General features: G+C 41.4%; 1 protein-coding gene across 2 annotated transcripts in view; it reads left to right on the top strand.

Annotated features, from left to right (window-relative positions):
- The first annotated feature begins 753 nt into the window (after nucleotides 1–753).
- kdrl (kinase insert domain receptor like) overlaps nucleotides 754–27,815 on the top strand; it is a 58,304-nt gene continuing 31,242 nt past the window's right edge. For both annotated transcript variants that reach the window (XM_061787734.1, XM_061787733.1), the window contains exons 1-13: nucleotides 754–1,272; nucleotides 10,243–10,333; nucleotides 11,558–11,778; nucleotides 12,964–13,091; nucleotides 14,454–14,607; nucleotides 14,695–14,831; nucleotides 14,903–15,074; nucleotides 16,522–16,642; nucleotides 16,723–16,892; nucleotides 20,040–20,196; nucleotides 23,464–23,575; nucleotides 26,138–26,246; nucleotides 27,469–27,753. In XM_061787734.1, coding sequence (XP_061643718.1) covers nucleotides 1,209–1,272; nucleotides 10,243–10,333; nucleotides 11,558–11,778; nucleotides 12,964–13,091; nucleotides 14,454–14,607; nucleotides 14,695–14,831; nucleotides 14,903–15,074; nucleotides 16,522–16,642; nucleotides 16,723–16,892; nucleotides 20,040–20,196; nucleotides 23,464–23,575; nucleotides 26,138–26,246; nucleotides 27,469–27,753 — 1,921 coding nt within the window. In that variant the 5' untranslated portion in view covers nucleotides 754–1,208. The remainder of the gene's footprint in view (nucleotides 1,273–10,242; nucleotides 10,334–11,557; nucleotides 11,779–12,963; nucleotides 13,092–14,453; nucleotides 14,608–14,694; nucleotides 14,832–14,902; nucleotides 15,075–16,521; nucleotides 16,643–16,722; nucleotides 16,893–20,039; nucleotides 20,197–23,463; nucleotides 23,576–26,137; nucleotides 26,247–27,468; nucleotides 27,754–27,815) is intronic.

Below are 27,815 nucleotides of genomic sequence, written 5' to 3'. Positions count from 1 at the left end.
CTTATTAACTTCTTAAAAAGGCAATAGGTTGAAAAAGTAGCGAGCCTATTTTGACGGAGTAGAAAGTAAATGTAGGGAGTACAAATAGAAAATGAGAATGAGGGATTTTTGCACGTAATTTTGATGGATTCCAAATGACTCCACTGTTTGACTTAAAGTTTTATAAGGTGAAAATAAGTATGGCTTCTAAATTTGACCCATGACAAAGAAGAGTGTTTTTAACAATCCTGCCTGTGTGTAGTTTGCATGTTCTCCCCGTGCGTGCGTGGGTTTTCTCCGGGCACTCCGGTTGCCTCCCACATCCCAAAAACATGCATGGTCGGTTAATTGAAGACTCTAAATTGCCCGTAGGTGTGAATGTGAGTGAGAATGGTTGTTTGTTTATATGTGCCATTGCGATTGACTGGAAACCAGTTCAGGGTGTACCCCGCCTCCAGCCCGATGATAGCTGGGATAGGCTCCAGCACTACCGCGACCCTAATGAGGATAAGCGGCTCAGTAAATGGATGGATAGATGGATCTCTGAATTGACTTTACATGGTCTTTAAAGTTAGTCTATTTTCATCCAGTTCGTCACCATATTCCCCGGCAGAGGCTGCCAAAACAGGATTCGCTTACATCTCCATCACCTCCCCAGTGATCTTGCTTGTGTGTAAAGCGCGAGAGGAATGTCCCCCTCCAGTGACGTTGCGCGCTTCCTCCGTCCCCCCCATAAAAGGTGCCTGACGCGCGGGCTGCTCAGTGTGCACACAGGCACTGGGAGGTCGTCCCTGGTTCATCTTGGCTGGTTTTTTGGGGGGAGTTTTTTTGTTTGTTTTTTGCGCGTCACATACTGTACAAAAAAAAAAAAAAGAAAGAAATCTGTCATTATACCTCCCACCCTCTCTTGAATTTATCTGTCTGCTCGTCCCGGGAGGGAGCACCGAGCACCTGCCCCGAGGATACGGAACCAGAGGAGTCAGGGAGGAGAGCTCCCCCGCCGAATGCGTCACGGCAGCGGGGAGAACCGCGGCTCCCTGACGCACATCCACCTGAGGCTTCTTTGGCGCTTTTCTTCATTAACACCTCTCCATTCAGCGAACCTTTGTCACGCATACGGAATTTGAAACCAAACCACCACCAGGGACTATTGCTTTTTATTTTTTATTTTTTTTTTCAGGGGGGCGGGGGCTTCATGAAAACTTTTTGTTTTGAAGCTTTTAAAAAGGATGATGGTGCTGTGTGCCTGTGTCAAGTTGGCAATCATCTTGTATTGTTCGTCCCTCATATGTGGTAAGAGGCCATTCATTATTAATCTGAAGTGCTGAAGAGTTTTCAATTATTTTACACCATCTTTAGCAATTGTCCGAACCCCTATTTCCACATGCACTTTTAACGATAAATGTTCTACAGAGTGACCAAATATTTCTTTGGCTTGAAAGGCTTTTTGGCACGCATTTCTTGGTGGTTAAGAGTGCTAAACAGTACCCAAAAGCAGTTCCCTATGCGTACAAGCCAAAGTAACCATTTGGGTAGCCGACTATGTAGAGCCTTTATTTTCTTGGGAGAGTGTACAGACGTGTGTGGGGAGGGAATGAGAAACCACTGCAAAATAATCTATTTATGCCAACAAATTTTCATTGACATGCAAAGAAACTGAAACGTTTGTCATTTTCTTTAACCTAAAGTCTGTGATCGTGTATGATGAGCACAGTTCTTTTCATTGTTAAATCTTGCAATGGTCTCTTAATTTTATTTTGTATTTTTTTCATCCGAGGTGTATATTACCACATTTATTTCGATCACCTACAATTTTTGTGTTACAATTCAAATGATCTTTCCATTTCAAAGCAAACTACACACTGCTAGAAGTCCACCATGAGTCACTTGGCTTTTCATTTCTTTCCCAATCCACTAGAGGTAGCCCTGTCCCATTCTAATTGTGTGCTGATTAATTCAATGCATTGTGACAGTCAACTATGTGTAATCTTTTCATGTAGGACCATTTGTGTGAGTGCAGTATTGATTGATTGTTGCCCCCACTTGTTCTTTTGGTGACATTTCAAATCAGCACATTCCACACAAAGGGAACACGTTTGTTCCAGCTATTGTTTCCAGGAGGATTAAACACAAGATAACGTACAGTATGCTTCTTCTCCATGGTCCCACTCCATGTCATTGTCTCTTTGGACATGCCATAACACAGAGTGTAAAAAGGTGGGTCTCCTTCCACCTTTGGGCCCACTGATATACACACATGGCGTTTCCACATAAACAGCACATCCAAACAAAGGAAACCGTGTCCCTGCTCACACTTTGCATCACACACTGTTGTCTACGGTGTTGTTTGGAGTACATTTCCTTCACTGTCCAAACACAAAGGCGTGGGAAAGACTCAAGGAGGAAGCGGACGTTGGAGCTGGAGGCAGGCAGACCATAGGGAAGGTCACAGATATGCAACTTGCTACCTGAGCTAAGAATTCATCCTGAATGTACTTGTGCTGCTCATAAGCCAAAACTGACAAAGGCAGGGAGGGAAGAGCAATTAGTAAAGGAGCGGCAAGCTGTCTCAAGCCGATTTAGTAGATTTTAAGTGATGTTGATCTGTCCTTATATTTTGGTTGCATTAGACCGGGGGGTGTCCAAAGTTGGCCTGGGGGAAAAGTTTAATTAAAACTAAAAATGTGCTTAAAAAAATAAAGTACATTACATGATATCACACAATATTTAACTTTTATTTTTAAAAACCAATAAACATTTTTGACAAGTTTTATTTATTTAAGATTGTTACAAAAATAGAATGTTACATGATGTTATGTCCCTACTTTTTATTGGACCTTTTTTATATTACCCGAAATTGGCCATTTTTATTTCTTAAAAAAATGAAAATATTTTTTTAATTTAAAATAACAAATTCAATGTTGTCACATTATTAGTAAAATTGTAAAAATAAAAAGAATGTTACAAAACATTATTACCCTACTTTTAACTAACTTTTAAGTTGAATATATTGGCTATATTATTTTAAAAAGAAAAATATACAAAATTAAATGATAAGATATCACAAATTTTCTCATTAAAAAAATACATGATCTTAAAATGAAAATGAATATTTAAAAAAAAAAATTAAATGAAAGAAAATTTGTAAACTGACACATAGTTTTGAGTACCAAAATGTTCAACCAAACCACAAAAGTCTGTTAGCTTAATGCTAACATATAATGTGAAACACCATAGACAGTCTCACAAATCTAAATTACGATTCATTTAGTACATCCAGTAGGCATAACATGGTATCGCACTGAAGGCACGCAAATCTAAATTTCAGCTTTCCTGCACACTGTTAAAAACACATAAAAAAACAATGGCTGAAAAATCTGTCATAGACAGTAGTTTATCACTCAAATATTTGCTATAGTAATGTGAGAAGCTGGCTTTTATGTTGTGTCTGGCTTGTTTAGGAGTGTTTTTGATTCAGTCCTCAGACACTTGAGATGTTGGAGTGGAAAATGGGAGTAATAAGAGGTCATCCAAGTCCAGTCGAGGCTCATTGCTCACAGGCAAATATTACAAAAAACATACTCATAGACTCTCCAGGGATGGGAAGTGTGCCAGGAGGTGCAAGATGAAGTCAATTTCATTGCAACTGTGGTGGTTAACTATGCAAATTGCTTTGTGCCTCTCTTCTTATGGGATGATTGAGGCATCTGCTCGATAATGAGCCTGCAATGTATTCTTTGTAAATCCTGCAAGCGATTTCAATTTCAATGAGCGTCTGTGTGCCCAGGAGTCGTGATTATGTACGATGGACGATGAATCCTTTAGGTTTAGCTTTAAAAAGCGTCATCCGACAGATTCCTATTTGTTGGCTTTGTATAATTAAATTTATTTGGGACATCGTTCACGAACCCCAGATGTTTCTTCTTTCTTTTTTTTTTTTGCTTCCAAATCTCTAAAGACTAGTTTCTAGCTAATAATTCTACTTGTTGTCTTAACCTTGCTGCTGACAAAGTGAGAGCATTTCAGAGGAATAAGAAGGAAAACTCCAGGACATACACGCACACTAACTGCGCAGATTGCGCAGTCTGGCAGGTGATCTAAAGTGGTGTCCAGGGCTCAAACTTGAGTATTGACCTCTTATTTTCTTACTGCTTGTCTTGAGACTGCATCCAAAAGTAACTTGGCACAAGATTTCTTTGAGAAACCGCTGCAACGCCAAGTCGAAAAAGCTCCTTGCTTTGTCAGGCTTTGTGATTTTTTGTTTTAATAAACTCTCGTTTCTTTTTTTAATAGAGGATACAGAGAATCAAACACAGACACACCTTAAACCATTATGATTGAACTTTTATGTTGAAAATCTTGTAAAGTGCACTCAGAGATTTATTTTTAAATACATTATATCCGCTCAATTTTCATAGACAGCACCTCTGATTTTCGTGGAAGCCCAAGACCCGCTGCGCATATTTGCCAATTTAGCAGACCGGTTTGCGCCAAACTGGGCATTTGGGCACAGGAGAGAGAGTGTCCTTGGACACGAGCCTGGCAGAATGACAATTTGGTGGCAGACAGTCGAACTAAACTTACGCCTGCTCAGACCACGTCTCACTTCTGGCGAAGGGTAGACTGCTGGGCTATCGTGATTTTGGCAAATATGATCGAGGCTCTGACATATTTAAGTTGTCAGTGGTTATCACCAGCTCATTCTGTATTTAATATGGGTACCCGCTTACATTGTCTGTTGCTATAGTGCAGTGACAATGCTTCACTCATGCATGGATTGTTGCGATTATGCATCATCTTCTTACACACAGAGAGTGGTTAATGAGTCTCCTGTCTATTTGCATTGGCTCAGTGTTTGTGTAATCAAATAATTTAAAACAGCCCAAAATTAATGCTATCAAATTTTTAAGTGTGATCATGAGGGGGATTCCGATGAATTGCCAGATAAGCCAAATCTCTCTAATTTACGGTGGGGACGGTGGAAGCCACAAGCGCGCTGTATTTAAAGGTGATGAGAGGAGCTGCTTTGATTGGCTGTGACTTAAGTCAGCTGTTAACACTCCCACAGCGGTGCAGCCTGCCCACTCTCAGATCCGCCTGCCTGGGCTCATCAACACCATTCTAATCCGCTTCTAGCGCAGAGATGCGCCGCCAGCCGCACATGATTTATGCTGTTGACGAAAACACCCACAGGCTTTGAGAGCGGCTAGAGCAGAAGGATTTTTCTCCATTTTGAAGCCTCATTTATTTGGCTATTTTTCTGTAGTATCTCCAAATTAGAACACTTATTTATTTTCTTCTTTACACGGACTTGGAGCATATCGCAATGCTTCCCAAGGGTCAATGAGGCCGAGACAGGATGTGCGTTGCCATTTGCTACTGTTTTTCTCCTAACATCAGGGTCACCTTTTTTCTTTTCTTTTTTTTTACTCAAATTACTCTTTCCTCTTTTATTTGTAATCTCACTCAGCCGGCCTTTTGTGTCTACTCCTGGAAATGAGTGGCATGCCAAAACAAAAGCGTCATCAAGCCGCATTGTTCCATTAACCTTGACGGTGGCATTGGAGACACAGTGTAAAGGAGTGACGGGAAGTCTTGTTTCTCTATTCTTTCCGTTCCCTTAACAGTGATAGTCATCTCATAGTAATAGTGGTTTTTACTGGAGATAACTCAGCTGACAACACCCATGACACATTAACTGCTTATTTTGTCGTCCTCATCATTCTCGTGATGAAAAAGATCCATGAAAAGGTAATAAACAAAAAGGATTTAATTGAATAAAAACACAAACTTTTGTCCTGATGCCAAAATCCTAACTGTGTAAAGTGGGGTACACACATACCGATACCCAGCGCCATGTTCGTATCATTTTAATCAATGACACCGTAGTAAATTAGTGTTTTTTTTTTTTAGCATATTAAATTACCGATTAAAAATAATTTTGGTGTGGTGTTATTTTGATGTGAGTGTGCAACGGTATATGATAGCAATATATGCATGCAAGAAGACTTTTTTTTTTTTTCTGAACAATTTTGGACTTTGGGGGATTCCGCCCGACAGCGACGATATTTTTAAATATGATTAATACTGCTACTTTATAGTGTAGTACATTCCTTTGTCAACACCGACTATGCAGCAAATTTGCTCTCCACTTCTGTCGCTGATGTCACATCAAGACATGGCAGCGTATCGAATTTGGTGTTGAAAAAGGTGTGTCTCCAGGCCCTCTGGACGCTATCGGTGCTTAAAGTATTGGTTGAACAATTTAAAATGGTTTTGAAAATGCATCATTAAGTGTTATATAAATCAAAACGATATTGCCGGCGGCACGGTGAACGACTGGTTAGAGCGTCTGCCTCACAGTTCTGAGGACCGGGGTTCAATCCCCAGCCCCGCCTGTGTGGAGTTTGCATGTTCTCCCCATGCCTGCATGGGTTTTCTCAGGGCACTCCGGTTTCCTCCCGCATCCCAAAAACATGAGTGGTAGGTTAATTGACAACTCTAAATTGTCCGTCGGTGTGAATGTGAGTGCGAATAGTTGTTTGTTTGTATGTGCCCTGCGATTGGCTGGCAACCAGCTCAGGGTGTACCCCGCCTCCTGTCCGATGATAGCTGGGATAGGCTCCAGCACGGCCGCGACCCGCGTGAGGAGAAGCGGTGCAGAAAATGGATGAATGGATGGAAAACGATATTGCCCATTTTCTTGAAATGGCTTACTATGGCAATATAAGGACAAATATCCAAGTTTTTTTTTTTAATCTGAGTTGTCCTTTTTGTCATGAATAATGTCTCAAGAGCCCGTCCACAGAAAGTAAAGCAGAGGTCTTTCGTCTCTCTTTGGCTGCCCCTCTGTGTATTTGTTCCGTGCCTGTCTTTTTCCCTAATGGCTCCTAATGAGAACCAGCTTCAGGTCTCTTTGAACCGACACGATAAGCGCAATTTCTGGCATTTTCTCTGGCTGCTCGCCGGAGGAACGTGGGGCACGCAGCTTTTGCGGGGGGTGAGGGGTGAGGTGTGTCTGGACCCTTGTGGAGGTCAATGCTGGCTGGCCAGGCTGCGGTGCAGGTTGGGAGTTTGGTTGGTGGGTGTTGAGAGGCAACCGCGGGGGTTTTTCTTTCGTTCGTTTAGCCCACTCCCAAGGGCCCCTGTTGGTTCATTCATCTGTAGCGAGTTACGCTGGAGGTTTGGTTGGCAATTGGCCTGTTTTATGAAATGAGTGAGTGCAATTCAAGGTCAAGTTACTTTTTCGGTTTGGTTACGTATGCGAGCAGATGTCACATTCTTTACATGTGTTGCATTTTACTTGAAGCAAGAACCAGATGTGTTCTTTTTTATATTTACTCCCAGGGCCCAATTATTGTTTGAGTTGCACTTACAAAGTTGGCATATCCTACCATTGTTGCATATGCAGATATAAGGCAAAACGTTTGTCTTTGTCACAAGAAGCAGGCAACAGCAGTGTTTTATGAACTAGTGAAAAGTGTACAGTGGGTACGGAAAGTATTCAGACCCCCATAAAATTTTCAGTCTTTGTTGTATTGCAGCCGTTTGCTATAACACACAGACCCTTTGCTCAGTATTTCGTAGAAGCACCCTTTTGAGCTAATACAGCCATGAGTCTTTTTGGGAATGATGCAACAATTTTTTCACACCTGGATTTGGGGATCCTCTGCGATTCCTCCTTGCAGGTCCTCTCCAGTTCTGTCAGGTTGGATGGTGAACATTGCTGGGCAGCCATTTTCAGGTCTCTCCAGAGATGCTCAATTGGGTTTAAGTCAGGGCTCTGGCTGGGCCATTCACGGAGTTGTTCTGAAGCCACTCCTTCGTTATTTTAGCTGTGTGCTTAGGGTCATTGTCTTGTTGGAAGGTGAGCCTTCGGCCCAGTCTGAGGTCCTGAGCACTCTGGAGAAGGTTTTCGTCCAGGATATCCCTGCACTTGGCCGCATTCATCTTCCTTCGATTGCAACCAGTCATCCTGTCCCTGCGGCTGAAAAACACCCCCACAGCATGATGCTGCCACCACCATGCTTCACTGTTTGGACTGTATTGGACAGGTGATGAGCAGTGCCTGGTTTTCTCCACACATAACGTGAAGAATTACGGCTAAAATGTTCTATCTTGGTCTCATCAGACCAGAGAATCTTATGTCTCACCATCTTGGGGCAAACTCCATGCAGGCTTTCATGTGTCTTGCACTGAGGAGAGGCTTCCGTCGGGCCACTCTGGCATAAAGCCCCGACTGGTGGAGGGCTGCAGTGATGGTTGATTTTCTAGAACTTTCTCCCATCTCCCGACTACATCTCTGGTGCTCAGCCACAGTGATCTTTGGGTTCTTCTTTACCTCTCTCACCAAGGCTCTTCTCCCCCGATTGCTCAGTTTGGCCGGACGGCCAGCTCTAGGAAGGGTTGTGGTCGTCCCAAACATCTTCCATTGAAGGATTATGGAGGCCACTGTGCTCTGAGGAACCTTAAGTGCAGCAGAATTTTTTTATTACCATGGCCAGATCTGTGCCTTGCCACAATTCTGTAGCTGAGCTCTTCAGGCACTTCCTTTGACCTCATGATTGTCATTTGCTCTGTCATGCACTGTGAGCTGTAAGGTCTTATATAGACAGGTGTGTGGCTTTCCTAATCAAATCCAATCAGTATAATCAAACACAGCTGGACTCCAATGAAGGTGTGGAACCATCTCAAGGATGATCAGAAGAAATAGACAGCACCCGAGTTAAATATATGAGTTTCACAGCAAAGAGTCTGAATACTTATGGCTGTGTGATATTTCAGTTATTCTTTTTTAATAAATCTGGAAATATTGGTGCTGTGTGACCCTTAATGAGGAAAGAAAATGAACTTAAATTATTTTAGCAAATGGCTGCAATATAACAAAGAGTGAAAAATTGAAGGGCGGTCTGAATACTTTCCGTACCCACTGTATTCTCTCATTGTTTGCGAAGATTAGAAACCTTGATTTGTAGTTTCCATTCCGCAGATGAAAGCACCCATTATTAGTGCACAAACATTTATTTTCCTCTCTGTCCCCTTTGACAAGAAAACAATGGTGTTTGACTATTTTGAAGGGAAACCACTGCAGAGTTGTACTACCAGCTTTGGCACAGTCAGCTGGTTCTAAGCATGACAGCTGTTCTGAATAACAGTCCAACTCAAGGCAAATGTGCATCTGCTGTTGTAGCTGCAGGTGTACTGTATGTGTGCATGTGCATCTATCAGCTTACTCATGGGTCAGCATGTCAGCCCTATTGTGTAACTTTTCATTCTCGATTCAAGACTACGAATAACGCCTTTCTCTAAAGGCTCTCACATGTTGATAGTTGACTCAATAAAGTTGTTTTGTCAAGTGGAAGGCTCTGTGAAAACAAAGTAATCTGATACGGAGGTCTGTGACACATAAACCTTAGGGAGGATCAAAAAAGCAGAGTACAGAGTAAAATTTTAAATGTGAGAGACATCAACGCATGAGGAGAAAGAAATTGTGTGAAAAAACGTGTGTTCTTACTGTTCTTCTAATGTGTAATGTACTGGAGATGTCTAAACACAGCACATCGAATCACTCATAAGCATATCTCCTCCAAAATCATTTCATAAATGCATTTTGAAACAGGACTTTCTGAAGCAAGACGGGCTTTGAGACTTCCCCATTTCACTCAAAAAGTTGAGCATTCCTTTGAACTTCATATTATTTGTATTAAGTAGATGATGTGCTGTTAGGAATGCATGTTGGTCAAGCACACACCGCAAGCAGATAATGTACATGCAAAGTCAAAATGTGAGCTCGCTTACACGGTGGATATGTTTGACTAATGTTAACATTTCATGAATGGACCTTCATTTGGCAACATGATTCAGTTGCAAAGCTGACAGTGCACTGTTTAACAAATATATTTATAATTTCTAAAAGGTTTTTATATCAATTGATATTTCACTACGACAGAGTGGAAATGTTAAGATTGACAACATCTAACTACACCATCCACATATGATGAAAATTATGCAACATAAGTGTGAATATTTACTCTGCAACTATCCAATGTTTCAGCCCTGAGGAAAGACTTGCTGGTGATAATGTCACTGAAAACGTCGGAGAGTTTCTTAAAGGACCATTTACAACATAATGCATCTAGCAAGCAAGCGAGCTGGCTATCTACATATCTATCCATCTATTCACACCCAGCCGTACCAAAAGCCATAACACATCAAAATAAACAACAATACGAATGACATAGTATCTATGTGTGTGTTCTGCAGGACATTTGGCGGAAGAACGCTGGCCCAAAATTTGGCCCTCTGAGAATCCCATCGTTATTCACCGGGGGGATCCTCTTCATCTCACATGCAGGTAAGTGCCAAGAGATTCCAAACAAATTGAAATTGTACCACTATATAATACCATGTTTGTGCTCGGTATCCAGACGATGTTAGAATTGCCTATTTTAGACTTGTTTTCAAAAAGGCCCTGAGGAAATGACAGAGACAGGCCGTAGGGCAAATACTGTAGCTTCAATGACACTTGAACATTTGATAGTGGTCCAAAATTCATCCGTCTTTATGGCTGGTGGGACTGCTCGTATCTCTTAGCCTTTATCATTTTGCTGGCCTGCAAGCAATGTTCAAGAGCACATACAGTATCTCTGTAATGCAATGCTTCCCTATAAGGCCGTATGCTTGGACAGCTGTCCTATATTTTCTTGTCTTCTGTCACTGGATGAGAGCGGTTAGAGGTTGTTTGACCCAAAATTCTGCAGCCAATGGCCGTGGTATGCGAGACATGTTTGATGTTCCTCTGGGATGCCTTTAATGAGAATGTTAAAACTGGATGCTGTGTGGAAGGAATGTGTGAGTTCGAGCACGTCGTTCGAAAGAAAAACATGTTCCCATGTGAAAGTTCACCTTATCAGATGACGCCAAATAAAGCAAAAGCTGCCGCGGGGGGCCAAAATCCCCCGAGGGGAGATGCCAACGCTGCCATCCTGAACTAAAAGGCGTGAACGTTCCTTGCCAGCTGTGACACTGTTCCTTAAAATAGACACCGTCTGCAACGCATTGAGTCTAACAATGCATGATTTTTTGTTTTCAGTGAGTTGCTCTTGTTTTCAGTGTTGCCTTGCGACACAAGTGACCCAACTTACGAGTTTTTCCAGACACGAGCCATAGTTTGGCCAACATTTTTGCTTTGGTTTGGGAGAGCAAACTTGTGATATAAGCGCTTTAGTCAAATTATTTTGAGGTGTTTTACACTGGGCACATTGTGAAAAAAAAAATATTTTGAAGGGTTAAAATAGAAACAAATATGCATACACTATGTTATATTAATGACAAGAACTGATAAAAATGTATGCAGCAAAAGAAGCAATAATTACAGAAAGGAAAAAAACTCTTAAATCACTTCACTACTAACTAACTGAAAGTGTATTCAAATCAAACAATGTAACCCTAACCCTGAGGATTAAGTCTTTTTTCTTCATTTTTTTTAAGTATCTGTACTTACAGAAAATACAAAGTGTGTGTACCTTTTGCCACCACTGGTGTTTAAACACACACAATCCTTTGTGTCCTCTACCAGGGGGCACGGGCAGCTGCGCTGGACGCTTCCAAAGCCGGTGGACTCCCGACGGCTTATTTCCTGGGAGGGCAGGAAGGTGCAGCGGTGTGATTCCAGACACGCGTCGCACTGCAGCAAACTGACAATCACAAACTTGAATGCTAGTCACACGGGCGCGTATAGTTGCAGTTACTCCAGGGGAGGCTCAGACCACATTGCATCGACATATGTCTATGTCACAGGTGAGATCTAAATAATTAGCGAATGTGAATGACAGCTTTTGGGAGCCTTTTCATTTTTCAACACTGGCATTATTTCCACAAGTCAAATAAACAGAGGTAATGTTTCACCATGAGAAAGTCAAGCCCAAACTGTGGCACGGATAAGAATCGTTTCTTGAATTGTTTTCTTTGTTGGGAGGTTTGGACGTTTGTTTTTGTCAAAGTCATGCAAGAGCCCCGATGAAAGAGGAGTGTGAGGTTCTCACAGGGCGATTGGGATCTGCTGACGCCAGTCTAGAGCCTCACGGTGTTGAATTGTGCTTCTTGACAGATGTAAAGTGTACCATGGTCAGCGTGTATTTCACAACCTTAGACGGAAAGAAAAAGGCTCTGATATGCACCATGAAATCTTGTGAATTATTATTTTACCCAAGCGTATTTCAGAACATTTAAGTGCAGTGAAAGTTCATTTTGGTTCCCTTAAATGACTTAAAGATGAAGATTTAAGATCAAGATGACCCTCTGAAGTGTTCACATTGTTTCCATTTATTAAACGTTCCAATGAGCCCAAGCCTCTGAAAATTTTGATTCAGAATTTTGCTTGAGCCTTTTTTTTTCTTCTGTGTTTCGTACTATAAGTCACAGCTTTCCGTCATGCACTGTATGGCCAAAGCTATATGACCTAGGAGAGAATGGCAATATGAGGTCGTGTCTTTGATTGCATTTGTGTGTCTCTGTGTGTGTGTGTGTGTGCGCATAGGTGAGAGGGAGCGCATGATTGCACAGTAAGCCCTGTTTGCTGATTGTGGTTTCCTGTTCTAGCTACTGTTTCGCTAAGTCTCCCTTCAAAACAAAAGATGAAACAAGTTAGCATTCAAGCATTGTTACTAGTGAAGATTGTGCAAGGAAACATAAGGAGTAGTTCAAAATCAGACTGTTTTACTTGGATTTGAATGAAAAGGCTGATGCACAAATAAGCAAGGAACAAATTCTTGTGATATTGGAGCATGCAGACTAAACAAATGAATCCTCTTAATGTGCTTCCGGATGACAAGTCACACAGCCTCCTGTGCCTTTGTTTAGTCTGACGGCCTTTTCACAGTCTTTCAGCTGTTTGTTCCATAATACATTGAACCCCTGGTTAAATATCCCTAAAACAAAGCTTTTTTTTTCTCACCTGTCAAATCTCTTTTTTTCTCGCTCTAGATCCAGAGCAGCCATTTGTGGAGCCCCATGATCAGACACCGTACATCCTGTTCGTTCACAGACATGAGACCATCCTTGTGATTCCTTGCCGTACATCGTCCCCCAGTACTGTTGTAACACTAAGTCAAGTAAGGTCTCATACCAAAAAAAACCCAATACAAAATCACATTTGTATAGAGAGATTCCCTGTCATTCGTTGGGAATACAATCCAGACCCACCCATGAGAGGTGAAAATCTGCGATATATATACAGTAAATGTAATTACTGTATAGCGGGGACGCAAACGAGAAATCACAATAGGGCTTCAATGTACAAACAAGGTTAGAATCTCATCTCCGAAAGAGCTATTAATCCCACAGCATTATGGCCATTACTGGTCACTTTGTGGTTCCCACAAAATCAGTCTTAAAGAAACATACAACAAGCTTCAGGGGAAGCTAAGAGAGTCAGTCTGTCTGCTTCTTGTATGAACAGGAAGGTGCTCTAAGAGTGTGTTTTCTCAGAATAGAATCGTGGGCTAAATGTAGTCCTTTCAGGAAAAACAGAACAAAACCTGTACACACCGTGTTTAGTCAGGGGAAACAACAAGGTAACCTACCCTGAGGACTATAACTTTTGACACAATTTTCCTTGGATGCCACAGGAAGAGAAGTCCTCCGGTGAACTTCTGAACTTGTTGGCGCTCGGTACCACTCAGTTCCTTCAGCTGTAAAGTTGCCACTCGCAGCGCTATTTGTGGCACTGATTTACGATTGTGTGACTTTGTGCCTACTTGTGGACAAACAAGTTGTCTGAGATGGAACAGATAGCGGTGGTGTGACCTTCCTGCCATTGGCAAATCAATGGTGCTCCTCCTTCCTGCTCCCTTTCCTTCCTTCTTTCCCCGTTCCTCGCCTCTTCTCCCAGACCCACCTTTGGCATTAGAACAAGCGACAGCAAGAACGTACATCCTTTTTTCCAAGTCCATCATCTGCTGTGCTACATTTTGTAAATGATTGCAGAATTCACCAACTGCAAAAAAAAAATAAAATAAAACTGTGAATCTCCATTTCTCGCGGTGATGTTCCAAACCGACCTGCAATAGGTGAAAATATGCAATATAGAGAGAGGGCATTTAAAAAACTTTATACGCTTTACACACATTAAAACAGAGCATAAGAATAATACTCACAGGCATACTATATTCTCTCTGCTCTGTGGTTACAACGACTATTACTGGATCCTTATGTGCCTCTTCTTCTTGCTTTTAATCGCGCTGCAACTCTCCCAGTCTCCAAGTGTGCTGCCCGGCATGTTGTGGCACCACATGGTACTACACACTAAATTCAGACTTACCTGTATACTGTAAAAATCCATACAAAAAGATGATGAAAAATCTCTGATATAGATAGAGAACACTGTAAACCTATTTAGACCTTCATGGCCCATACTTGACTGACCATTTGTGTACCGCACAGGCATAACTAAATATCTTCTTTTTTATTTGCAGCTCTCACCTTCTTCAGAGGAGATCATCAATGAATGGGACCCAAAGGTGGGCTTCAGAATTCCCTACAGCCCCGAGACTGTGCACAATATGTTAATCTGCACCACCGTCGTCAATGGTCATGACTTTAGCTCAATGTACATCCCCAAGGGACTGTGTGAGTGTGTTGTCTTTCTCAATGAAAAGATTGGTGCTGTCTAGGAGCTGTCTCAGTTTCACATGTGTCACCCTTCCTCGTTTACAGCACTTTTTCTTGAGAATGTGACCATCACCCCGGAGCGAGTCAGGGTGTTGGTTGGCGACACGCTCTTCCTGAACTGCACTGGAGTGACTACCTTTGGTGAAAGAATCAGCTTTACGTGGGATTTTCTGAGAAAGAAAGTAAGAAAGACACTGTCAAACTGCAGCTCAGATGTTATCCATGCATTCATGGGATGTTTTTCTGTCTTCAGGAAAATCGCCACTTCACAAACAAGACCAAAGATAGCACTGCTCTTGCTTTTACAATGAGCAAGGCATTAGTGTTGCCCAACATTACAATGGAGGACAAGGGCTTGTATCGCTGCAAAGCTGAGATTTCGCCCACCAAACATAAGAACGCCACAGTAAAAGTCAGCGTCTACGGTGAGTATGGGCTGATCCAATGTTTGATTTGAACTTTTAATTGTAGCGTGAACCCTTATTTATCTCTGGGGAAATGAGGGTTCTGTTCTAGACGCTATTAGTGGAAGTTCACGATACAGAGATAATTTTTTTTCCCAGATAGCTTTCAACTCTCTACACGCTTGTAACCCATTTAAACTTATTGAAACTTAAACACTTTTTAAAGTATTCCTCACTCTCGCTGTCAACACATGGTATACCACCATGTATAACATCACTTTCATGAAATGAAAGGAAGACTTGCTCACAGTTCACCAAACGATCTATCTATCTATCTATCTATCTATCTATCTAGCTAGCTAGCAAGCTAGCTAGCTAGCTAGCTAGCTATCTATCTAGCTAGCTATCTACTGTGTGACTGTCACAAATAAAAGTGCTTTGCAGTTGACTGGGATACTTCTCAAGGGAATAACAGCTACAAATCTGGAAGTCCACTTGAGAAGTTCACAATATGGCAGCAAGGGAAGGAAAGCATGCTTTAATGTACTGCACTCTTTGCACTTTAAATTATGTGAACTGTTAAACAGGACCTATGTTTGATTTGTAGATGGTTGTTCATCTGTTGGTAACTTAATACATTTAAAAATATATTTTTTTTTTATTACACAATACTTATCATGACTTTTTTTTAACCTCACACTTGACAACTACCCCGTATAAAAAATAAAAATTAATGCTATAAGTAAAAAAAAAATAAACTCAAACTCTTTTCGAAAAAATGTAAAATAAAAACTAACAAACGGTCTCTAAAAATGAATCAAAACTAACTGAATTTGAAAAACAAAAGTCAACACGAAATAAAAACAAACTTTAATGAAAAATCCAATACTGTTATAACCCTGCCTGTGATTGGCCTCTTGCCCAGAGTCAGCAGTGAAAGACTCCAGCTCACCTATGACCCCAGTGACCCTGACCAGAACCCAGAAAAAGGATGGATGGATATTTAAACACAAAAAAATAATAATAAAATATTTCGTCTAATAAATGTCCACTAGGTCAATGCTAACATATAAATCAAAATACCATATTTGGGCTCACCAAAATCAAAGATTTAATTATAAACCCTCAAACAAATGCTACTTTAACACGCATGGAACAGCAAGACATACAAGCAGAGTAGACAACAATTTATGCTCTGCATATGTGCTCTCCTCTGTGGGAACAATGGCTGTTAATTACACTGCGTCTCTCCCAGTAGACCTTAATGCTGCTCGGTACGTTGTGGCACAACGTAGTACTACAATTAAGGTGTGCAACTTTAAATTCAGACCTATCTATATACTGTTAAAACCCAGTAAAAAAGCAATCCGTGATACAGTAGGGGCACGAACGTTAAACCACAAGATAGCAGGGGTTCACTCTATTTCTTCTGTTGTAAAGTTCCAACACCATTTATGTTCTGTTTCAGAGCACCCCTTCCTCAACATCTCATACAGACACCAGGGCACAGTTGTTGTCAAAGAGGGCAGAAAGAGGCTTGTGTTTGAGCCCAAAGTCAACGCTCTGCCTCCACCAGATATGTTGGCATGGCAAGTCATGGTCACAACATGTAAAAGTAGACTGGAACCCCACTTGCTTTCCTATTTATTGACTGATTGGTTTGACTCAGGTATAAAGATGGTGTCCCCATCCTGAAGAATACCACCTGCTACAAGATATCCGGTTTCAACTTGATCATATCTGACGTGCACCAGAAACACGACGGGGTCTTCACCATAAGCCTCGGCAACCAAGCCCATCGCCTGTACCGGAATCTGAGCTACACGTTGGAAGTCGAGGGTAAGCTGTCCACCCGATAGCTTGATCCTGGGGAAGTAAAAGAGGCGCCTTGGTTGTGGACCGAGGTGTCCTGCAGCAGCTTCGGGGCCAGTTCAGTGGTTGCCGTTTTGTATAAAGTGCCTGAAAGGAATACTTGAGTAAAAGTATTTTAATAGCAATAACTTTGGTAAAGGTTTACCTTATAGAATAGTACTTGAGTAAGTGTTAAACTATCTGCCATTTGCAGTACATAAGTATCAAAAGAATATAAATAATGAGGTGAAGTACAGATGTGTGAACATTCAACTTAATACAGTAATGAAATACTGTAATTGTACTTGGTTACATGACAAAACTAACTGGATGGCAGGTAGTAGCTTTATTATTAGAGGAATTTGGGTCCTTGGTGATTCCAGTGGGCCCGACGTTGGTGCTGGGGCAGCTGTTGTTGATTACTGGGCCTTTCTTGAAGAGACTCGGTGCAGTGTGTAAACGGGCCTGGCTCAATTCTGCACACTGAATCGCTCCAGACCCCCCTGAGTTCACAGCCTTTGTTTGCATCCTCACTATGTGTACACTGTACAATACAGAACTGTGCCGCTTTTATAATCACATAATAAACACAGTCTGTATGGGGCTTATAAAAAGTAAGAGTGGAACATTTTTGGTGATTACAGTGAACCCCCATTTATGGTAGGGGATAAGTTCCAGACCCACTGCAAGAGGTGGAAGTCTACAAATTAGAGACACCATATAAAATGTAAATTCCCCATCCCCAATGTGATTTAAACACATTTAAACTTACAAAAACACACCTTTGAAAGTATTCCTTAGTACCTGTTCTCACTCTGTGACTGTCAAGAAATGGGAGGGTATCCTATAACATCACTTTGAGGAGATGATAAGAAGATTCGCTTACACAGTTCTCCGAATAAGAGGAAAAGCAAACTTGATTCCAGGATTTTTTTTTTTTTGTCTCTCCCAGTTGAACTTTACTGCAGAACACATGAAACAAATGAGAATCAAACATATCTATATTGTTAGCCTAATAGCATTATGCCCTGTTATTTTTGGTTTGTTTGTTTTTCAATAAATTCAACAAGCAACAAGAATCCACTTGCCTCGATTCAACCTTTGCGGACTACCATGACCTGGATGACTGACCAACTACACAAACAAAGACAAAAAAAATGAATTTTTTGCAAGCACACTTATTGTTACTTTTGATTGAGATTGTAAGAGTATGTTTCAAATGACTTAGGCAATCATGCTATTAAACCGAAATGCCATAGACTGGCTAGCAGAAATTAGCCTATGTAGATGCAAACCTTTAAACAACTGCTACTTTAACACACACAGCGCAGTAACACATACTTCTATAGCGCTTGTCCTCGTTAGAGTCATGGGTATGACTTATTGTGGGAGAATGGAGAATGATTTCATAGCATTTTACATACATTATAGTGCCAAAAATATGAAGGAAAGATTTATAGTGTTTGTGTCCCATGTCACATCACTAAAACTTATTGGAGTGACATAAAAAAGGCTTACAAATAAACACTGCAGAGAGATATTCTGGTATGAATTAAGAAACTACGTGAACCTTGTTTATCAGATGTTTAGTGCCGGCACAATGTTGCAGAGAGTCAGAGGTGGCAAAAGTACTCACACTCTATACGCAAGTAGTACAGATACTTGATCAAAAAAGACTGGTAAAAGTAAAAGTACTTAGGTAGATAGAGAGGTAAAGTAAATACAGCAACCAATTACTGTTTTTGTACGTCTGCCTCAGTGTAAAGACCCTCTGGCAGAGCCTAGATCATAAACCTGATGAAAGAATTCACTTGCTGGCAGTGGTGGGAAGTAAATACTTCATTACTCTACTAAAGTAGATTTGTCCGGTATGTGTAGGTTACATGGGTATCTATTTTTCTGATGACTTTTGTACTCTTGTACTCGCTACACTAAAAACAGATACCGTATGTGTATTTTCCACTCCTTACTTTATCAAAATATGGTAGGCATGTTTTTTTCCCCTACCTTTGGTGATGATGACACATCATAAAAAAAAGACATAAATAGAGAGAGGTAAAGTACAGTAACCAAGTATTTTGTACTTCACTACTTTCCAGCACTGCTTCAGTGTAAGGACCATCAGAGTCAGAATCCTCAAGAAATAATTCACTTCCTGTCAGGTCTGGGATGTAACTACTGTAAATCCAAATACTTTGTTAATGCACTTATTATTTTCCCAGGTATCTGGGCTTTATTTTAGTATTTTTCTGGTGGATTTTTACTTTTACTCCAGACACTGAAAACAGATATCATCCTTTTTCACAGATGACAACACGTCATAAAAAAGCTAAAGTACAGTGATTAAGTATTTGTACTTGGTTACTTCCCACCACTGCAGAGAGTGTTGGTGGCGCTGATGCTGCTGGGATCAGTCACAGTGAGGGGGATTTATGTTGTCTGTTCAAGCTGCGAAAGTGGCCAAAGGGTACGGAACAGCATCTGAGGTGACGCAAGGATCTTTGTGTGTTGTTGATTAAAGAGCCCATGCTCGAATCACTCGTCCGGGCTGCCGGCCACGGCCGGGCCGCAGCCCCAGCTTTGCGCATCATTCTGCCATTCTTCCCTCCGCACGCTGTCTCCACGACAAATGGTGTCACTGCCACCTTTTCACTGCTATCCATCAAGTCTGTCGCTGCTCATTGAGACGGTGTTATGAGATTCCGCAGTGGTCTGGGCTGAAGCTGTGGAGGCTTCATCTAACAGAGGGATGTCCAAACGTTTTATACTGCTCAGAGAAAAGGGGGCGGTCTTAGCTAAATATGGACAAAGCCGATACACCAAAACTGGGTCAAACAGAAGTAGCTGTCAGAGGGGCCTTTTCTGGACACTCATATGACCAAACCAAGGTGTGTTTTTTTTTAATGAAATTGACACTATTATACAAAGTCCATGTTAAAGTGTCACTCTATGGAGATCTAAATAGCTAAAATATGGGACCTTTAAAGAAAAAAAATGTGTGCTATGTTTCAACATTTTAATCCGGCCGGGTTTAATTTTATTATTATGAATATGTGGCAGGCCAATAAAAAAATCTTACAGCGTGCCATAGTTTGGTCATCCCACATCTAAGCTATTATTTCTTTTTCCTCACAGTGAAGCCAAGTATTTCCGAGGCGGAGTTGGTCCCTGCGGACATCCAGCCCTACATGTTTGGCAAGCGACATCAGCTGACCTGCACTGCTTCTGGGAGACCCACGCCAAACATCACCTGGTTCTGGCAACCCTGTCACGCCGACCCAGTCCTAAAAAAGTGAGTGAATTAATTGCATGACAACCAGTCCGTCCGTCCATCCATCCTTCCATCCACCCATCCATCCATCCATCCATCCATTTTCTGGGTTCTGGTCAAAATCCTAATTTTTCCACGGTTTTATGGGTAAATGAGCCTGTGACCTGGTTTAAGTTTGACATCTTTGCACTTTGACGATTGACTGCTAAATTGTCCAGAGGTGTGAACGTAAGTGTGTGTGAATGGTTGTCTATCCGTATATGTCCCCTGTGATTAACTGGTGACCAGTCCAGGGATATGCTAAGTAACAGAAGGGATAGATGAATAGACTTGGTCCCACCATTCTGTGTTAATTCCATTTATGCAGAAGAGCAATCTAGACAAAAGTACGTATGATGGATGAATAGATCTCTACGTACATTGGAGGCAAAAAAAAAACTGTCAAGTCTCACAGTTGCATTCAAGCCACCCCAGAGTCCCAGTAAAAGAAAAAAACAACAGCACATCTCCACTGACTAAACTGCCTCAGAACACAGCGCATTAATCAAAGAAAAGTAGCCCTGGAGAGGTGCCCTCCCATTTGAGGTCAGCGCCTTTGGATTCCAAAGAGGAAACGGTGGGGAGATATATCACTGCCGATCCCCCAAGCTGCTACGGAGCCCTGTAATTCTTTGTGTATGATGAGTGACTGTTGGTGAATACCAGCCTGCTAGTGAACCTACAAACAAGATGAACATTCCCTGAGATCCCGGCTCTGTGACAGCGGGAGACCTGCGAGTCGTAAGATCAGGAAAACAATGGGCCATTAGCCTTGGGTTATCAGGCCCCGGCACCATTAACAAAAACAACATCGAGTCAGTAAAGGGGTTATGCTTCACATATTACCCTAACTAAATGTACATTTTATTACAGCATTTAGCAGGGGGAGAAATAACGAGAGGTTCAAGGCTATAATAGCTTGAAAATGTAGTTTAAATGTGAAGAAATTGGCAAGTCAAGCTAACGCAAAATAGTTTGTGAGCAGACAATGCAATTTCAGTTCTAATTTTTTTTAAAGTTTAAAGTTCTCGTTTTTGTTATTTTGTTCATTTTTGTTAAGTATAATACCCGTTGTGGTGGTTCCATCAACCCAAGATAATCAAAGTTGCCACTTGTAAGAGAAGTGGCTGGGCTGTGGGAGAGAGGAACCGGTGGGTGATAAATTGTGCTAAATGTTTGTTTTATCAAGATACTGTAAATTCATTGCGCAGACCTTCATGGGCATATCTCATTTTTGGACAGAAGGGGAAACGTACAGTCTGCGGAAGCTGACGATGGAGCGAGGCTGATAGGTGCACGACATAATGGGACCCGCTTCTCAAAATATGCCCAAATTAAAATATATATTTATTTCACCCATGTCCCCTCCTCTATGGGGTTGTGGGTAGTGGGAAAACAATCCAACGTTTGGTGACTTGTGCTTCACAATGATAGTAAAACCCCACATCCCTGATCCAAATGCGAGGTAGTTATGAACGCTTTGCCGCCGATATATCGCCAATGGCCAATTGGTGCAAAGCTTATTTACATGTTGCATATGATTGACAAATCCACCCATCTCAACTGCCAGGTGAAAAAGACCTAGAATAGCTGGAAAAAGGATATTCTGGGCATTTTCAACCCAAATTGATCTTGCAAACTTGATAAAAGGACATTGAAGATTATTTTTTAAAAGAAATGATGGAAGGGGCCCTTTAAAGTCCTCTTATTTTTCTTTTGTTTGTTTAATCTTGCAGTGGTCTCAATTTTTACGGAGCTGTATGTCGCGTGCTGCAAATGGCCAACAGGCCAGAGTTTAGCCACCTCTGGCGTAGACGTTTGGGGGTGTGTTATTAGGTTATCAGCTGTCCCCTGTTGACGGCCAAGGTCTTAGCATCAGCCTTATCTCTTTTGACCAGATCACTCTGGCGTTTCCTGTCGGAGGTGACGCAGAGCCAGGCCCTTCCTGTCGCTGTGGCCGTTTCCTCCTCGGCCTCTCGTCTCATCAGCTTGATTGTTTGCCACCACAGGCAATGAAGAATTGACTTTTAGGACTCTGAGACTGGGCTGCGGGGGTTGAGAATCTCCACTCAGTAGTCCATGCAGCCAAGGACGCTATAGAATAAGCATTTATGAGCTATCCTTGATATCCATCTTAATGTACTAGGATGCTCTTTGTCCTCACTAGTAAGACAATTTAGAGTGCTGGTGGAACGATTGTCATAATTTTTCCCAGTTCTATTGCCACTTTTGGCCTTCTAGTATGCAATTAAACCTTCCTTGTTGAGTTAGGGTTTTCGAGGTGTTGGAGGGAAGACAAAACGTGGAGAACCCAATTGCAGGGAAGCAAGGCAGAAATGCAAGAATCTCAAAAAAAGAATTTTAATTTAACAAGCAAAAAAAGGCAAACAAGAATCCTGGAGGCAAAAGGCTAAATTAACAAAGTCCAAGATCTAAATATAAAGTTAAAAAGAAACACCTGGCAACAAAAAAATTAACCACTACAAAAACATGTCTAAGGAGACATTGACGTGACAACAGATGACGTAAGACAATGCTCCAACCATGACTAAAAGAAACCAGGGAACTAAATACAAGCGAACTGAAGAAACAACGAGGAGCACCTGGACAAAACACAAGTGGATGGAGGGAGCTGATTGGTGGCCACAATGGACTGGGCTGACGAGAACAGGTGGAAACGAAAACCTAACGAGGAAGACAAGACCCCATGAAACACAGGAAAACATGAATCAAAACTAAATATAAACCAAACTAAAACACAGATCATGCCATTCTTAGTAAACTACTTTGCTGCTACTAGGCAGTGTTACTAGTGCATCACATTAGTTTACTCATAAGGGTTAATTGTGTACTAGTAGGCCAAAAGTAGCATTATTAGATGTTACAGGTAAGACACAATTGTTTTATTAGTCCGTTAAATTATCTTACTAGCAAGGACAAAGAGCATATGAGTACATGAACCTCAAGCTGGATATCAAGGATATAAAAAAAAACAAAAAAACAATGTTCAAATGGCTTTCCATAGGACAGGATTACACAACATTCTCTGTGTAGTCTCCCTGTGGTGACAGCTGTGAGGGTTTTAGAATGAAATACAATTGCAAAACCGCTTTTCATTCCATCTGGACAAGCTTCTAATAAAAATAAATGTTATATCGTACAAGGTTTAACACATGTACATTTGTTTTTCTTCATACTTACAATGTGACTTAATAGCCACTTTTATGGCCATTGTTGCCTCTTTCGCAGATGCATTGTCTACTCCAAGCCAATGGTGGTCAACGTTATGGAAAAGGGAAAAGCCAACAACTGGATCAAAAGTATTAGTACCAAGTCTGAATTGGTTCAAGGGAAAAACAAGGTATGTGTTTGTTGCATTGTGGTTGTTTTTTTTCCATTTTAAATATTGGTGGCAGCAGAGTATTTATGAGCATTGCAACTGGCCAATATCAAGGCAATATCCAATGGCAAGGTCAGATTCAAATGGAAACCTTCCCACGAGAAGCACATTAATGTCACATTTCTCATCTGAAATGAATAAATTCTTTCCATTTCGCTTCCAATGAATGTGACATCTTAACTGTTGCATGAGCAAATGAGACCAAAACAAATCAAAAGCATGGCAGTCCCCTTTTAAAAAATCAGTTCTTCATTTGTGGACTTGGAATTATTTTTTCCTGGAGTAAGTGAACAGGAAAATATGATACAGGTTTTTTTTGTTTGTTTTTTTTTCCGATTGGCAGATGGGGCCCTAAAGCTGACAAATATTAAATAGTTTTCAAACAACAGTATTTTCATACAAGCACAAATGCATTTTTTTTTGGGGGGGGGGGGGTTACCAAATAATAAAGGGCTTAGGAGGTTCCTCACAAATTCCAAAAATGTATTTTAAAAAAAAAATCAATAACAAGCAAGTTTGTAAAGGAAACTCAGATGTCAGTGTTTCATTCAAGTAAAAAAAAAAAATAAATAAAATAAATCTACCAGCCCTTGTGAAATAAGAAAATGTTGCAATTAATCTATATACTTAAAGCTCAAAGTTTGTGTGTCCGTTTTCAAAGAACCGACCTCCCGCACGCTCCCGAACGCTCCTGCACGTTCCCTCACACCCCTGTACGTTCTGGGACGCCCCTGCACGCCCCTGCACGCTCGCGGACGGCGACCGCGCTTACGTCACAGTTTGCCTTTATACTCAAGCACAACCCACACGCACTGTTTTGAAAGTGTGCTGCAGTTCTCCTCAAAGTCGGGGGTGTCACTACGGCTGGTATTGGCTAGGATGCCACAAGGTGGAGTTTCCTCTGCATTTTTTGGCCGTTCCCGGTAGCCATTTTTCCTTTCCTTTCCGTAACAAGGAACAAAGCAACAACAATGGCGACCGTGGAACAGTGTCTGCTAGAACAAATGGACCTAGATGACCAGATGATACGTTTAATTATGCTGCAAAATCGACCGAGAAGGCGGCAGCGTAGGTGCTATATGGAACCGGGAGGAACACTGATTACATCATCACAGCATGTGACTAAAACGGACCAATCACGGGAGATGATCTCGGAGCATTCTACGCACAGCAACAATTTTTTCCGTGTGCGCGTCAAGCGACGCAACAACAACAATCTGTTTATTCTTGTGATTTAGATGATCAGATGACATTTTATGACCAATTCATGCAGTAATTAAAGAAACTCCAAAGGGTTCGCATACTCTTTCCTCCCAATGTACTGTATATGTGCAGACAGTCCATATTATAGAAATGATAGAAATGTGATAGTGGTTGAAATAAGATTTAATCAGATTAAGTTAAACAAATGACTGTATTCCTTTAGGCTATAATGTCATTTAAAGAATCAAACTAATTCTATCATGGAAACCCAAAACATACCACAGAGAGAAGAAAATGACTTGCCTCCTGTCAGCGTCTTTTCACCTCAAACCTAATCAAGAGCAGATTTGACTGCATTGCGTCGGTCTTTCCATAGAATAAACATTTAGGAACGTGACTGGGTCAAATTAGGGCACAAATTCATTAAACCAGAAAGAATCTTTTTTTGTTGTTTGTTTTTTTTCCTCAATTCTAACATTTCAACCTGTAAAGTTGAATTATTCTTTCTTCGTGTGGATGAAAATTAGAATAGCTTCATTTACAAGACTAATAATTGTAAATGTTGTCATTTTCACGAGGCATCCATTCTAATATGTGTCTGTCATAAATTCTGGCGCCCCACTTGTTTACAAGTACCTGCGGCCGAAAGCGCTTGCTTTATGAGGGTGACGACGAAGGGTCAATGATAACAAGCGGGAGTTTAAAAGGCGAGGGATTTGCTGGCGAATTCCTTTCTGTCACTCCACATAAATCGCGTCGGCCCATGAATTAGATGCTGGTCACGACGGGGGGCATCTGAGCTGAGCTGCTCACCCAGAAGGCCAGGGAAGGGAAAAATAAGGAAGTCTGGTGGGGTCACCACTCAGGGAATACAGTAAAGTATATGCAAGCTGTTTTGTTGCGCTTGGGTTACATCATGGTGGATTGTAGATGTAACATAATTACTTATCAGTGTTTGGATGAATTTTGTTAGATTTCACATTCAACCTTTTTTTAGCAGTGCACTCAGCAGAAACAGCATTAGGTTGCAACAAGATGTGGAACCTCACCTCTCAGGTAGGGAAAGAGCCTGAGGTGGTGTGCGAGGTTAAAAAAAACATTCCGACTAGAGCTAGTTGGGTTCACCTCAACACACGACTTGGGCTCCTGTACCAGTCTTCTTGAGAGGTGATAGACTCTCTTCCACTCTGGTTTGTCATAGGAAGCGATATTGTCTAAATTGTACACATTTGTCATTAGCATAGTCAACACTGACTATGAGGCATGTTATTTTAATTTAATTTGATTTTTTACTGTAATTGCCCGGTTGTTCTCATTCAGACTCTGAGCACCCTGGTGATAGGAGAAGCCAGTGTGTCGGGAAATTACTACTGTTTGGCCCAGAACGAAGAAGGCAAAAGTATGATGACCAGCCCTTTCTATGTTAGCGGTAAGTGATGTCCTCCATACAGCTTAATTTAATATGCATGCTTTCACAAATAATACCAGATGATTATCCTGTACAATATTCCTGGTAAGTAATTATAATATCCCAGAATGAGCATGCTGAGTGTACGATGTGCTATAAAGACACCAGAGGGGAGCATTAATTGAAACCATGCTCCCATGTAGCTGAGCGGCTTTGGTGCGTAAGCGAGGCAAATCTATCCCGAGCCATATGGAGCGGTATAATGGCACACGTTTAAAAAAACAGCTATGAATAACTACATTCTTTCCAGTGCAAGCAGGTCATTCTTTTTTCTTTTATCTGCAGGGCCTCCGCTATGAGAATTTGCATTTTATGTGCATCTGAGCATTTCCAAATGTTCCCAAATTGAATAATCCATTGCAGAACTGGCCCATCAACGTAAACTCAAATGGGTAAAGTTCAACTTGCAAAAAAATAAAATACAATTACAATTGAAATTTTCAGGGAAATGGGTGAAGCCTTGCAACTTAGACTCACAGCATGTGAGAGTTCCAAAGAGGAATCTGATTGAGGTCCAGAGGTGGGGAAGATGAGGAATGGTGGAATGCCACAAAAAAAAAAAAAAAAGTGGACAGAATTGTAACAACAGCTGTCTTCTGTTACGGAACACAGAATGCTTCCCAGCGAGCTGAACAAACAAGCACAGTCTGGTCCCCCTGGGGCCCTGACTGAGCTTCCCTGCAATTGGATGACTGCTGCGGCACCATCACCGACGCCGTCGTGCGGCAACGTGCTTCCAATTATCAGTGATGAAACAGGAAATAACTCGCATTTGACATTCCTGTCCCTGTTCTGTCTTCAACAGCGGGCGCACTTGGAGTTTGGCACCTGGACCTTCAGTTAATCCATCTCTTAATACCACCACTATCGTGTCGCAGTTGTATAAATAAAGTATATAAAAATTTAATATAACAGCACGCAACTGTGCCACACACGTTATCAATCAATATGTATCTAATACCATGAAAAAGACATCAAATAAATAAAATACATACTATACTGAGCAGAGATTCAGATTATTAAATGTATGAATGTGTGCAGATTGTTGCAGACATGTTTTGCTACTTGAAGTTGCCTGTAAGAAGTTGTGCTCTGACCAACCAATGCTTCTGATGGTGGTAAAGAAAAGTTGAAATATGCGGCGCTCGCAATGTTGTGTCATCATCTTTTCTTGTCATGCCAGATCACCCTGAGACTATTTCCATCCAACCTACGTTAGCCATCGAGAGGGAAGACATCACCCTGACCTGCCGGGCCTCCCGTTACCTCTACACGGACCTGCAGTGGTTGGATTCCAGGAATCGAACCGTCACCTCAAACGTGTCCCGTCTCCAGCTCGACCGCTACTCCATTGCCATCACTCTCCGTGTGCGTAACGTGAGCAAAAACAGCACGGCGGGGTACAAGTGTCGAGCCTTTAAGTTGCAAAATCAGATGGAAGTCAAGCTGGCTGCTTTCAATGTAATCGGTAAGTAATTCTGTACGTTGATGGAAAGCCCTTTGAGCTTTCATTCTTTATCCTATTAGTAC

The sequence above is a fragment of the Phyllopteryx taeniolatus genome, chromosome 10, assembly GCF_024500385.1.
Source record: "Phyllopteryx taeniolatus isolate TA_2022b chromosome 10, UOR_Ptae_1.2, whole genome shotgun sequence".
Taxonomy (NCBI): Eukaryota; Metazoa; Chordata; class Actinopteri; order Syngnathiformes; family Syngnathidae; genus Phyllopteryx; species Phyllopteryx taeniolatus.
Note: the sequence above shows the minus strand (reverse complement) of the source record. Positions and strands in the feature narration are given on the sequence as shown.